At 37.0% G+C, this 14,131-nt stretch overlaps 3 protein-coding genes across 3 annotated transcripts; all 3 read right to left on the bottom strand.

Moving 5' to 3' along the window:
- Positions 1–2,719: 2,719 nt before the first annotated feature.
- LOC104711725 (uncharacterized) lies at positions 2,720–4,596 on the bottom strand. Its single transcript, XM_010428458.3, has 2 exons — positions 3,902–4,596; positions 2,720–3,812 (listed from the first exon to the last, which is right to left on the bottom strand). The coding sequence occupies exons 1-2, from the start codon at positions 4,503–4,505 to the stop codon at positions 2,959–2,961; spliced, it is 1,458 nt and encodes a 485-aa protein (XP_010426760.2). The 5' UTR covers positions 4,506–4,596; the 3' UTR covers positions 2,720–2,958.
- Positions 4,597–4,604: 8 nt separating this feature from the next.
- Positions 4,605–8,376, bottom strand: LOC104711715 (subtilisin-like protease SBT4.14). The gene is made up of 11 exons (XM_010428446.3): positions 7,825–8,376; positions 7,623–7,714; positions 7,453–7,550; positions 7,215–7,358; positions 7,013–7,118; positions 6,344–6,857; positions 6,150–6,247; positions 5,834–6,058; positions 5,644–5,752; positions 5,350–5,563; positions 4,605–5,263 (listed from the first exon to the last, which is right to left on the bottom strand). Exons 1-11 carry the CDS (start codon positions 7,936–7,938, stop codon positions 4,719–4,721), a joined length of 2,259 nt encoding a protein of 752 aa, XP_010426748.1. The 5' UTR covers positions 7,939–8,376; the 3' UTR covers positions 4,605–4,718.
- An 803-nt stretch (positions 8,377–9,179) lies between these two features.
- Positions 9,180–11,771, bottom strand: LOC104773930 (LOB domain-containing protein 30-like). Its single transcript, XM_010498604.3, has 2 exons — positions 11,021–11,771; positions 9,180–9,735 (listed from the first exon to the last, which is right to left on the bottom strand). The coding sequence occupies exons 1-2, from the start codon at positions 11,324–11,326 to the stop codon at positions 9,355–9,357; spliced, it is 687 nt and encodes a 228-aa protein (XP_010496906.3). The 5' UTR covers positions 11,327–11,771; the 3' UTR covers positions 9,180–9,354.
- Between the last annotated feature and the right edge of the window lie 2,360 nt (positions 11,772–14,131).

The following is a 14,131-nucleotide window of genomic DNA, read 5'->3' as shown; positions in this document are numbered from 1 at the left end:
CATCTAACAAAATAATTTACTCAAAAATATTACTTTCAACTTTGTTTTATTGGTAAAACTTTTTTAATGTAAAGGTAAGATAAATATGTTGACCCAAAAAAAGATTAATATATGTGTCTCTTTTTCTTATACTGTATTTTAAAATTTAATATAGTATTTTTAGATGGTTTTATTTAATTTATCTTTTCACTTTTGAATTATTAGGGATTCATATATTATTGTGCTTATAATTTTCTATATTTATGTCAACTTAATTTTCTTTTAATTTCTCAACCTTGATTGGTTGGTCATATACCCTTTTTGTGCAAACATAATTGTTACCATTCATTCAATCCCAAAGGGAGATAATGAGTAGAAGCTCATCAACCTAATAGTTAGACAAAATAGGCTAATCAAACACAATCTTACAACAAACATAGATAGATAGATTAAAAAAAATATAAATTGTTGTTAATAGATCCATAGGATTTCGGAGATTGTGACACCCTGGTTTGCGAAGCGTGCTTGAGCTGGAGTAGTTTCAGTATGGATGATTTTTCGTGAACTGATTGTCGGAAATGTGCGAGTAAGGACAAAACACAAGAAAATATCATATGGTGATTTGTAGGGTCTGTAAACAAGTATTTAAAGCTTCTCGGACGTAACAAACCGGCCGTCAGATATGGGTGAGCCAAGAATATACGTGGGGCCCACTAAGAAATATGGCCCGGGGACCACTAAGGAAGGTGGGCCCGTGGACATAGGGCTCACTAAGCAATGTGGCAGTCGGGGCATTCTAGAGACAAAAGCTACATTATGGTGTGTCAAAGACACTTCCCCGAATACATTAGAAAATTTAACATTAGTTACTATTAAAAGATTTTGTGACGTTAAAAAATGGTCTTTAGTATCATTGGTGGTCCAAGCAAGCTATTTTGAGATAGCTAAAAAATGTGAATATGTTCTCTTCACACATGAGGAGGACAGAGCTGAGGTTCTCTCTATGGTGGAGGAGGTTGGACGCAAGGTTATCTCCCCAAGGGAGGAAGGTGGAGCCAAGTTTTTCATCATGATGGAGGAGGATGGACGCAAGGTTCTCTCCATAAGGGAGGAGGACGGAGCCAAGGTTCTCTCCATAGTTGGTTATACACTATTTTTATTCGAAATGTTTTAATAATTAAAAAAATTATGCAAAAATAAAAGTAAAAAAAAAATATAATAGTTGGTTTAATGTGTTCATACAGACATTTTCTAGGTGGTGGTAAAAATATATTTGTAACATACATTATATAGGTGTAAAAAAGTATGTTTTTAATGGTAACATACATAAAAGATTTGTAAATAGATATAGATCAGTATATTATAATAAAAATAAAAATTATAAATAACGTACAACAAATTTTAATATATTTTTGTTAAATTTAATTTTATTTACAAAACTTTAAACCCGCACAACGGGCGGATCCTTATCTAGTAGAAAATACAAAATACTTTAATGTAGAATGGAAAATATGAAAACCAAATGCACAAACTAAAGCACCAAAACCAATTAATTAAAACGTCCTAACCATACTCTAATCTACCTAACCATGATCACGTATCATTGTATGTATCGGTCTTGTGCACCAATCCTATTACATTTTCTACTCCTTTCCCAGAAGGGGTCTCTATAGACTTATTAGAGCATCTCCAAATGGGATCCAACTATATTTATAATTGAAAAAATGCAAATTTTAAAAGTTAGACACTTATGAATGTCTATTATTTTTTTACATAGTCCAATGGTAGAACACCTAGTTGAGGATTTAAAATTTCAAAAAACTTGTGTAATAAGTAAAAAGAAAAATACTTGCACACACTCTAAACAAAACTTATGAAGGTTTTCACTCTAGCACCAATAAAAGAACAAACAAAGAAGAGCGAAGTACCATAGCGAAGAACAGGCCCGGTCCAACCTTAAACATCAAGAGACCAATATGGATTTTTGCCTTAAACTTATCCAACCTTATATATGCATAATCTACCAAGCCAAACGATTTGATCAAAGGACAAGAAGGTCGACACCAGTGCGTTCTTGGACTGAAACGGTCAACCAACAAAAGAAAACCAAAAGTTAAAGACTGGATCAAATCAAGACATGAACAACTGTTGTAAAAAAATTCAAAATATCTTTGGCACCTTCACCAAGTAACTGAGTAAGACAAGAGGAAGCGAAGTCCCTTTAGGCACGGGACTGATAAGACCGTGAAAATCATTGACAAACTGCACATTTGAAACCATGTTTCTAATCAGAAATCAAACATAAAAAGGTAGAAACAATGAAGCCAATTCCAAATCTTAAAAAAAAAAAAAAAAAAAAAAAGACGTTGTGTTCCTTCAGCCACATGAATATATGTCCTGCCCGCAACCTCCAACTAGTAGATGCATTAAGAAAAACGAGGATTAGATAATCTAAGAATGTAGTATGCGCCTCTAGTGAAGGGCTGCTCCTGGAGCTTCTTGTATCCTTTGCTCCGGACCATCTTACCAATGTAGTATGTGCCTTTGCTGAAGGGCTGCTCCTGGAGCTTCCTGCGGTTCTAGTTTTCTAAACCCAAGCTCTCGAGAAAATTTTGGGTGTTTACACCGTGAACATTGCAGACTACATGATTAAGGGTATTCTTGAGTCGCAGCAGATAACCTGATTACGGAGTAAGATCATTTGTAAAAGTTCTGATTCACATCATAATGGCTGGTCATAGGCCCAAAAAGTGTCTTGATTTTAAATCCAGTCATTAGATAAACATACATAGATACCAGTACATACAACATCGTGTCCTGGTGGCTGTAAAGAAGTTTACCTTGCATAGGGGAATTAGCTTTCTCCCCTTTGTAGTAAATAAGATTTATTGAAATGGAAATGAATTACAAACCACATAATCCTAATTCTAACTAGAATAAAAGAAATCATATTACATCAGCCAAGGCATTGAAGCTTCTTCAGGTGTCATTGACAAGCTTTGGTCTGGATGTTTTAGGATCAATTTCAACTCTGAGACCAATTTCACGGAGTTGAGGCACATCCGCAGATCCTTGAATCTCCAACTCGGCGACCACTTGCTGGTTCTCTGGGTTCCCTTCCAGCAGATTTCTCACACACCACAATCCCCACTCTCTCAAGAAAGGGTTGTCATCATCTGTCACGCACTGCTGCAACATTAAAAAGAGCCCATCTCTCTCCCTGATCTCATCTTGTACCTCTTTCCTTCTGTAGGCGCAGTTCCCAATCACAGACACTATATCTCTCCTGAATCCTCTGTACGGACAGGGGCTTACTGAAGAAGAAGAAGAACTAGGACTCTGCTTTAGAGCCCTCTTTATTGTTGTTGGAGGATCAAGTTTGCGAAGCAGATCAAGAAGGAGATCAATCAGTCCAGAGGACAAGAGCAATTCAACATTATCAACTGAATCCTTGTTGTCCTTGTTGAGCTCTTCAAGGCTTCCTCCAGCGCAAGCATCCCTTATTATTACCAGAGAGTAACCCATTACGTCTACTATAGTTGAACCCGTAGGAAGCTCGGATCTTTCACTTGAAGCAAAATCAAAAACGTCAACAGATCTCTTGAATAATCCAAGAATGGAAGAAGTTGTATCCTTAGGGACTGACACTTTTCCTATCCTCTCATTTGCAATATCAGACACCATCCTCAGAAGAAAGGGTTGCTCTGATGTAAACCTGGTCTCATCTTCGGCATCCTTGTTGTATAACTTGGAGAAGAGCTGTGGGAAACAATGGTCTTCAACACAGATTCTCGAAACCAGTAACTTGAGCCAATAATCATCCACAGACCCAACTACAAACAAACAATTACAAAAAAGATTTGGTTTTTAAGATCCTCAACTAAAACTAGGCCTCTCAAATCATAAATAAACATATCATTACCGGAAGATGAAGTCCGTATAGTTTCAGCAACGATGGTAAGGCCATCACTGGTGCAAAGCTGAGAAGCAAGATCAGAGCATTCATCAAAGCAAGTATACAAAATCATACAGAGAGGATCAGAGGTCTCACGCCTCCTAATCTTAGCGATTGAACAGAACCTCTCCGGGAAAAAGCGAAGCCACACATCTCTCTGACGTTTCTCCTCTCCGAACAATACAACGTTGGCTAGAACCTGCAACCCGAATCGAACAGTCTCGAAATCCTCCTCCTCGGTGGGTTTGGTTCTCTCGGCAAGCAAGCCGGAGAGGATAGCAGAACCGCCGTGGTCGACGAAAGAGTTTTGATTCGAAGCCTCGCCGGCGCAGAGGTTGCGGAGGACCTTGAGAGAGAGATTGAGATAGTGGTGGCGGGAAGGAAGAAGCTGAAGAAGACGTAGGATACAGGGGAGGACAGCCTTGGAAGCGAGATCGGAGCGGCCTGAATCGGTCTTGGAAGACTCTAGAAGATACTTCAAGCAATCTTCTAGAGAGTATGATAAATCCGAAGCAATGAGCAGCGGCTGAAGCACCTCTTCCGGTACACAAGCTTCCGCCATTGATGACATCCCCCAAAGAGAGAAGAAGCTTTTAGGGCTTTCATTGTGTAAATAAAATTAGTGTTTAGCGTTATGGGCTCATAATGGGCCCAAAGACTATAAGTTTGGTTGGGTCAAACGAACGATATATATAAGAGTTTGCGAGAAGAAACGGAGAAGATTACAATCTTAAGTAAAATGTTTATTGATGAGAGGATGTAAAGATTCCTAAAGATTCAATGATCAATCCGAAGTAGGACTGTAGATAACAATGGGGCTCCGAACAGAGTGACGTGGACTCTTCCACACGAGCAAGCCTGACACAATCTTTCCAGGACTCATTTGTTTGCCCTTCACCACCACTTTGAAGCTCCTCTTCTGTGATACTTTTGAGAACGTCAAACTCTGTGGCTCCACTGTTATTTCTACTCCTTTGGGTGCCTTCACGGTCACGTTGTACACCGACGACGCTGGTCCCACGTTGGTCACTCTCCGCCTGAACACAGCAAGTGTGGACGTTTTGGCAGATCTCAACGTCAGTTGGATTGTTGGGTAGTTGAGGGAGTCGTGGCCGAGTCCAGGGACAATGGAGGAACAGCTCACGGAGCGTGACCCCACTAGTGGAGCTAGAGTGGTTGCGTTGTAGCCTTCTCCGCACAAGAACTGAACATAGGATATGTCGTCCATGTCGTAGACTAAGCCAGGGCTAGCTGCTCGTCTTGGGTTTATTTGGCCTCCTCCATAAGCGAACTCTGCGTCCTTGTTCACTCTACTGCTTATAGGTTTTGCTGCCAAACAAAACAGAGAAATACAACTGTGTGTGTTAATGTTTTCTCTGTTTTCCATTTCCAAGAGAATCAAAAAACCAAGTTACCTGAGGTGATGATGGCGGATTTGATGGCAGCAGGTGTCCAATCAGGATGAAAAGACTTGACGTAAGCAGCTACACCAGCAACATGGGGGCATGCCATTGAGGTACCAGACAGGATGGTGAATTTTGAGAATTGGGTGTCACCATCTAATCCAGTCAATGATCTCTTGAGAGTGAAGGCCGCCAATATATCAATCCCGGGTGCAGCGATATCGGGCTAGAAATTCACCCAAAAAAAAACATAAGATAAAGATCCAAAATTCTCTAGTGAGATGATGTTGATCAGGTCATATGAACCTTGAGAAGGCGTGTTGATCCCGGGTTGGGACCTCTTGATGAAAAAGAAGCAACAAAGGGAGCAGGGACTGTCACTTGCCGGGTTTTCTGAATCACAGCCGATGGTGATCTGAATAAAAAAGAGCAAAAGCAAAGAGTAAGCTGAAAAGATGAACACTTGTGGCTGGTGCGTAAAAAAATCAACAAGGACCTTGTGGAGTTGATATAACGGTAGATGGCATCGCCAATAGAGCTATTAACACTTGTAGCTGGTGCCATGAAAATCTGAGCGTTATCAAGATACTGATCACTAACAATAATGGCACCAGCACCTCCATAGCTTTTAACAGTCGACTCCACACCACCTCCTCCCATTCTACACACCATCACTTTCCCTTTCACCTTCTTTCGGTCCAAAGAATCAGAGAAACAGTACCTTTTTTACGCATCATCAACAAACAAAAAATGTCTTAAATTTATATAAATTCAAATCAAGTAGTTGAAGATGAAGATGAAATAGTACCTACCTAGCTAAGTACTTGTCGTCAGTGGTCTTAGCAGCATCAACACCACTTACAAGAGGATACGACTTGGCTTTTGGGTTAAACATGCTTATTCCCATCCCCTTTTTTTTTGCAAATTTGAAACCCCTTTTAAAATTGGATTTTATCGATTTCACCCCTTTAAAATTAATTTAGAACGATTTTGTGAATTTACTTACAGAGAATGATTTGCCGTTGCCGAGATCTATCTTGCTCTTGAACGTCCGATCGATTCCGCTTGCCGCAACCGTCAGTATCCACGGCTCATGGTTCGTTACAGTCCCTGAGCTCGGTCCGTCGTTCCCGGCGGACGCCACCGTGAGGATCCCTTTCCTCATCGCGTGAAACGACCCTACCGATATCGAATCGGATGAGTAATCCGCGATTGGACCGCCGATAGAGATGGAGATAATGTCAACGCCGTCGTGAATCGCCGCCTCGAACCCGGCGAGGATGTCCATGTCGGCACAGCCGGATCTCGCCCAACAAACCTTGTACATCGCCAGCCTCGCCGACGGAACCGCGCCGCGGGCGGTACCGTTTGCTATGCCATAGAGACTGGCGTTTGAGACTAGAACTCCGGCTACGGTTGATGACGTGTGCGTCCCATGGCCGTCGATATCGATCGGTGATCGGATTTCGCCGGTAGGCACATTGCCGTCGTGCTTGAAGTACTTGGCCCCGATTATTTTGCTGTTCAAGTTTAAAATTTCCAATTAGGACCCTTATCTTAACGCATAATTCTTCTAAGCTCCCCAAACTTTTAAAATCGATCAGCCAACTCCTTCTTTTTTTTTTTTTTTTTTTTTTTAACAGTTTATGTTTTCACTAATGTAGTAATATATTACTTGTTGCATCCGGTGAAATTAGTATAAGGTCCACACGATCCTTTCCATTTAGCCGGGGGAGGGCCGAGACCATGGTCCTGGAAACTCTCTGACTCTGGCGTTATTCCTGATTATTGTATAGGAAGGGTTCTGTTAATTTTCATATCAAGCGTATGTATGAGTTTAGTAACAACAAACACAACATATATAAAATAATTAAAACCTGTATCAAGAACACCAATAATAACATCTCTCTCTGTTTTTACATGTCTTTTTGCTGTTAGAGGAAGTCCAACGAAATCCCATGATTTTGTTGTGTGGAGTTGGCGATATTCATTTCGGTACACACCAAAAACTTCTTCCATCTCTGCACCATTTTTTCAGATTGTTATAGTATACTTTTAAATTTAATTATATGCATGAAAGTTCATAATTTTGTTAATGACTATGAAGTGAATTACCCATCATCTTCTTGGCTTCATTTGGAGAAAGCTTGGCAGCAAAAGCATTGAAGGCTTTAGTGTAACTATGTACCTTTCTATCTCTTGCTTCTTCTTGGCTGTAGAAAGATTAGTCGATCAAATGCATGTAATTACGCCGCATTAATTTTCTTATAAAAATAATTATGTACCTTATATTCAAAGACGATAGGAGATTTATGTGTGTCTTGATAGCTTCGTCTGTATCATCCGGTCCATCTCCCAAGTATATGATATAGAAATCCTTTATTATAAATTAAGAGTTTCAAAAGTAAATTCTCCTTTGCAACATCAATTTGTTTTCTTCAATCTAATATTAATGATAAGACAAGCTGGAGTTTGTATATTATATACCTTTGCATGTTCATCTTCGGCTGAAGTATATCCTGGTGATATCCAAAGAACTTCAAGAAGAATAATAATAAGAACGAGAAGATGATGATGACATGAATATTTTGACCTTCCCATTATGTTTATATGTATATGATAATTTTGGTTATTGAGTAATGAGAAGATGACACATTCTCCTCTATTAATAGAGAATAAGAATACCGTATGTGCTTCAACGTTTAAGATTACTTATACAAATGGAGAAATGTGGAAAAATAGATTAATTAAAGTGTTTATTTCAGTTAATCCCTAGTAGACCAGACCACACATGTGAAATTGTATTACTATAATAGAGTTTTTAATTTATCTTTTTTTTTTTAAAAAATATTAGTTCGTATGGTGGGTGTCTTAGAAGGGAAACAGTGGTCAGTTGCTATATCTATAATTGTTTCTACTTTGGTGATAACATAGATTATACACATACTTATTAGTTATTGTATGCATATAGTAATAGGAAATTGCAAATTGAGATAATCATAAGGTTTTTTAAAAAAAGAAGGAAATTCTTGATTACTTGAATTTGAATTCAAGCAATTAAGTTTTTACCATAGCAACTCTCTTTAGTAATAGCTTTGAAGTTTTCCAATGGTGATATATTGTCTTGTAAGGCTCTATTCCAATGTTTCTCTCTCAAGATTTACACTAATTAATTTATATATCATCAACAATTATTTATTTTGCTTAGCTCAACCCTCTTTTCGCTCACTCAGTCTCAACAATGACATATTTGTAATCAAACAATTTGTGACTTTCATATATATCAGGTGAATTATGTTAATGCATGCTTCTAAAGATGCTGATCTGAGTAAAAATATATAGAGATAGTGGTGGACGACTAAGCAAACCAGAGTCTCTCATAGGCATATATAGCGCTGCTCATGGAACCGGGTCGGCTGTACATAATACCTGCACAATTTGGACTGTTTGATAAACAAGACACTTTCGTTGAACCCATTTATGACCCATATGTAATTTATAGGTAAAATACAGAGTAAGGAGATTTTTACCAGTAGCATTTTCAAACCCTCCTCGCGTGAGCTTCTTCGGAATCTAACGCCATAGGTTAGTGCATCGAATCGAAGAGACCTAAGCGATGAAAAAATTAAAGAAATTCCACAACTAATTAAAATACAAATTAAAAGATCACCTTTGATAACTTCATACTTTTTTTTTATTGATTGTTTTCTGTAAACATAAATATGTACTATAACCAAAAAAAGTAAACATAAATATGTTTGTATTAGTCATTTACATTACACGGGAGGGATGAAATAGATTAATGACCTATTGCTAATTCGAAAACACAAAGTACATAAAAATGAAATGAAAAACATATATTGCTAATACCATAGTTTTTATATTAACATTTTAGCCAACAAATTTAAATACGAATTCGAACAAATATATAAATATATTACAAGGAGAAACGTATGGCTAGCTAACTATAGATCTCTTAATTAACGTCCAAATAAACAAACATTTGTAAAAATAACATCATTCTCGTTTTATCACTGTTGAGGCAGAACCACCGGTTCCCAGCGATGGCTGAGCTGGCATTTGTCCACCTTGAATAAACTCACGCGCCAGTGCTTGGAGCTCACCACCTCCGCCGATGATGCTGGACGATGACGGGACGCCGAAGACATGATCAGACGGTCGTGTTTGTTGCTGCATTGCCCATGTGGAGGACATGACCGGCTCGAAAAAGGAGGAGAGGTCGTAGAGGGACGGCGATATCGTCGGGAGGTCCGTTATGGAAAGAGCCTGGAGAGATCCAGAAGATGACACCGGAGCCATTGGTGGTTGAGGTTGTGGCAGCTCTAGAGTTGCTAAGTGTGCTTGCAGATATGAAAGCTCAGTTTGCAAACTTACCACCTGTTTATCATATATATTTAACGAAGGAAAAAAATTGATAATAATGCCAACAAACTCAAAAGAGAGATAAGAATCTAGATAATGATATTTCTAGCAATATTTAATAATTGGAAGAGTTTCCGAATTCGAGCAAATGTTGATGATTCAATAATGCCAACAACACACGACAGGAGTAATTGATCAATCAAGAACACCGATTTAGAAATATATATGCGGAATCAAACAATCTAATAATAACACAAGAGACATTGTACATAACACATATAAATATATAAATGCTTTGCTTGTGATATTGAAATTATCCTTCACTAACATCAATTTATAGGATGTGTTTGTATGTGTACCCATACATACATGAAAGTACCCTTTTTTTTTTTTTGAAGGATGCTTTGGAAATAAGTGTAAAACAACGTGGTTGTTGCGAACAGAGGAAGATTTGTCATCTCACTCAATGGGTTGACTTGGAAAACAACATTGTAAACATTCAACAAACCTTGATCTACACATATATATGCTAAATGATCCTTTACTTACTAGCCACTTAAATACGACTGTTGACAACATTTAATCAGGAAAAAGAGACAAGTTCTCATATGTTATGTAACTCATATTGGATGATGTGGAATACATACATATACCTCATACTTTCCTAACAAACTCCCATTGCTAAAAATGTACATATATCAAAAGATCGGCTTGTTCTATATCACCTACATATAGACTCATAGACACGTCACTTAAAACAAAGACACCATAACTTTACCCAAAAGGCTTTATCAGAAGAAAAGAAAAAAGCCTTAATTCTGAATAGAACAAGCCGATCAAAAAGACCATGAAGTCATGAACACAGTCGTGAAATTTTAGATCTTAAAACTTCTTTTTAGAGTTGGTTTTCGATCAAGGCAAAAAGAAAAAAAAAACAAATCGAAGAAGTGAAGAAGTGAAGAAGAACACATCGGAATTAAAAATTTCGATGCATGCTTAAGGAAGAGCAATTTGCATGAGAGGAAACGACAACCAGAGGACAGCTAAGTAGATGGGGAAATTAAAAGGACTAAACTTGTACTTTAATTGAACATTAAGTCAAAATGCAAAATTATGAAAAAACAATAATCTTAACAACCAAAAAAAAAAAAATTAAAACACAATTACATAGAAAATGATAAAAGAATTGATCAACGTGACGACATTAGAGACAGAGATCGACTCTAAACGGTTGCGATTTCCCATCATGTATAAGAACTAATCATATAATTAAACGTTATGAAGAGAATAGTTAATGAACCTGTTGCTGAAGAGAGACGATGTGAGCGACGCAGCCGTAAATAGGGTCTCTGAGACGAGCCTGAGCCTCAAAACAGATTGAAACGACGGCGTCTGGTCGTTTATGCTCGGGAATATGGAGGAGGAGTTTGGAGACATTGCTCGCTCCGAACACCTTGTGAACCGCCGCGAAGTGCGCCGCCCCTTGCTCGGAGTCGAAGTAAGGCGCGAAGATGCAGCCAGCGACGCACTTGCGTCTCAAGAACTTGCACGCGCCGCAAGGTCCTCCTCCTCCACCGCTGCTGCTAGGGTTTCCACTACTGCTCATCCTTCTTTTCTTTTAGTAGCTAATTCGTGATTAGGGTTTTGAGATATGTGGAGTTAATTCATCGAGATTATTAGGATGCTTTTTGGTTCTTGATTAAAGAAAAAAAAAAAAAAAAAGGGAACGTTTGGGAGAAAAGAAAAAGGGGAGAAGAAGGAGATCGGACGTAAACAAAACTAGGGTTTGGTTGTTGGTAATTGCAAATATTTTCATTTCCCCCCACTAATACTTATTTAGTAGATAAGAAAATAAAATAATATTAATAATTTAATTAGTCTTGTTATTACCAAAAAAAAATTGTTAAGACAAAAAAAAGAAAAAGCCTTCAAAGCCACGCGATGGAGCGTACTTGTCTCGTGTTAAGCTCTTTGCGTGAAGCAAAACATTCCATATCTCTCAACTTCTTCGATGTTATTCCCTTTCCTTCACTTTTCTACTTCTCGTTTTATTTTAGACTTGTTACAATCGGTCCACACAAGTACTATACAATTGCATCTTATGGTATATATATATATATATATATACACAATTGTATTATATATTTTAGAAAGTTAAATTTAGTAGTATTACAAATTCATTAGTTTTGCATACTAAATAGTTATATTAACATGAGTTTAAAATTTATATATATTTTTTTGGACGGTGATTTTGATACGTTAACTTTATACTAAAGATGTAACGGCTCACCGCTATGCGTTATTTTCTTCTGTTAATCAGTATTTTATCAACATTTGGCAACAGATTATAAATTATACGAATTTTTTAATATTGGATTTTTTTTTCTTTTGCATATTTTATCTTAATTTTGATTTTTCTTTTGTCGTGTATGACATGAACATGCATATTGTCAGATTTAAATTGAAGTTCTAATACGAAGACAAATTACATAGTTGTTAGTGAAACATAATATAAATTGAAAAATTTGTAAAATGATTATAAAACGTTGAATAGTTAGGTATTAATAAATTGATCATATTTTCTTGAGAAATACCTTAAAATAGTAGTAAAAAAATTTTATAGACGATTATAGCACACACTTCATAAATTTTTTAAAATATCATTATTTGACACATTGCAATATTTTTAAAATTAATTGTATAATACTTTTAGGGTATAATTTATATTTAAGGTATAATTTTGAAAGATATGATTTAGCATTTTGAAATTTAAAATTGTAAGTTTAATTTTGAAATATAATGTTATTTTTGGAATTTTGGTGATGATGTGTTAAATTTGGAAACAAATATATTCTTTTGGTAATATTTGTGAGAATTGCTTATTTTGATTTTCTAACTATAACTCTATAATATAGTGAAATCAATAGCATGCTGATGCTACATCTATCAATAAAGAGAGATGAAGAGAAAATGCAAATTTCCTAAACAACTAGATTTATTACATACGAATATACGATCCGGTAATGATTATACAAGCTAAAAACTTGGTAGTATGTACGCTATTAACGGAAGGGATTATTGATGTACACAACCTAATCTATGTATTTTGGTCAGAGAATATATCATGTTGCTCGATATTTGATTAGGATACAAAATAGGAAAACCCGATTAATACATTATGCAAAAATATTTGAAACTTCTAAAAGTACAAGATTTATGTAAATATATGTATATATCCTCACTACCAAACTCATCAGTGCCGTATCAAAAATATTACACGATACTGTAAATGACTTAAAATTTGGTGACGTACGGCTAGAATGATCAAATCCACGTGTATAATAATAATGTATCACATAGCTCATGATGATATCAAACAAAAAAAAAGTGACGATTACGACGGTCCATATAATTTAATCACACCAAAATGAAGAAAGTAGCAACTAGCAAGTGAGTCAAGCTAAGCTAGTCGGTACAACAGAACCGGTGATCATCAGAAAGAAGATAGAGACGAAACCGGGACTTTGCAAGAACCGGAGTAATATGAAATTCGCCACGTGTCGAGTGTGACTTTATTATGAACGTAACCGTTCTGTGCCAACCAGTGGCGCGTGGGATCCACTTTTTTAGTAACGCTCCCTTTTATTTTAATATTTAATAATACTGCAATTACTGTACAAGACTTAAAAATTAGTTAATTAATTACCTTTTAGGACTTATTAGGAGGACTAGAAGGAACACGGTAACAGTTGTTAACAGTCCGCCTCTTGTCCAATCCTTGGTACTCTCTGTGCGACACGTGTCCTCGTATTCTACTCCTTTCCTCACCGCTTGCGTACGCTACTAAATAACAACAACAACAACAACAACACTGTTAAATTACCTAATAGGCTACTCTTCTAGTAAGTAAAAAGGACATAACCATTTCATCACATTCATTATTACGCTAGGCTATTATTAGTAGCTGCTAATTAAGAATCCAAAACAGGGTAACCTATGGTCCTATACATTATATTCAAAAGGACCAGCCCATTTAACGATAAGGCCCAATATTGGGGAAGTTACTAGGGGTCAGTATCTTGTCAAACAGAGAGAGAGACACATGACAGTGACTGACTGAGGTTGTACTTGCGGCGAAGCAAACAGTGATCAGTGTCATGTCGGTGTCTGACTATACGATTTGTAGACAGAAGAAGCAATAGATCTCTCTCTCTCTCTCTTCGACTAGCATGAAAGATGTTTAGAAGACTCGCATCACTCACTCACTCACATATTTCTCTATTTAATATTTATGTTTATACACAGGAGTATATATTAAAAAATTACGCAAGAGTGTGGAGAGGCATCGCACGTGTGAGTGAAAGGAAACCTGCGGCGGTGTGAGAGAGAGTAAAGATGAGACGTCAGCCAG

Source organism: Camelina sativa, chromosome 2, assembly GCF_030686135.1.
Source record: "Camelina sativa cultivar CO46 ecotype springtype chromosome 2, ASM3068613v1".
Lineage (NCBI taxonomy): Eukaryota > Viridiplantae > Streptophyta > Magnoliopsida > Brassicales > Brassicaceae > Camelina > Camelina sativa.
The sequence above is the reverse complement of the archived record's forward strand: the minus strand, read 5'-3'. Positions and strand labels throughout refer to the sequence as shown.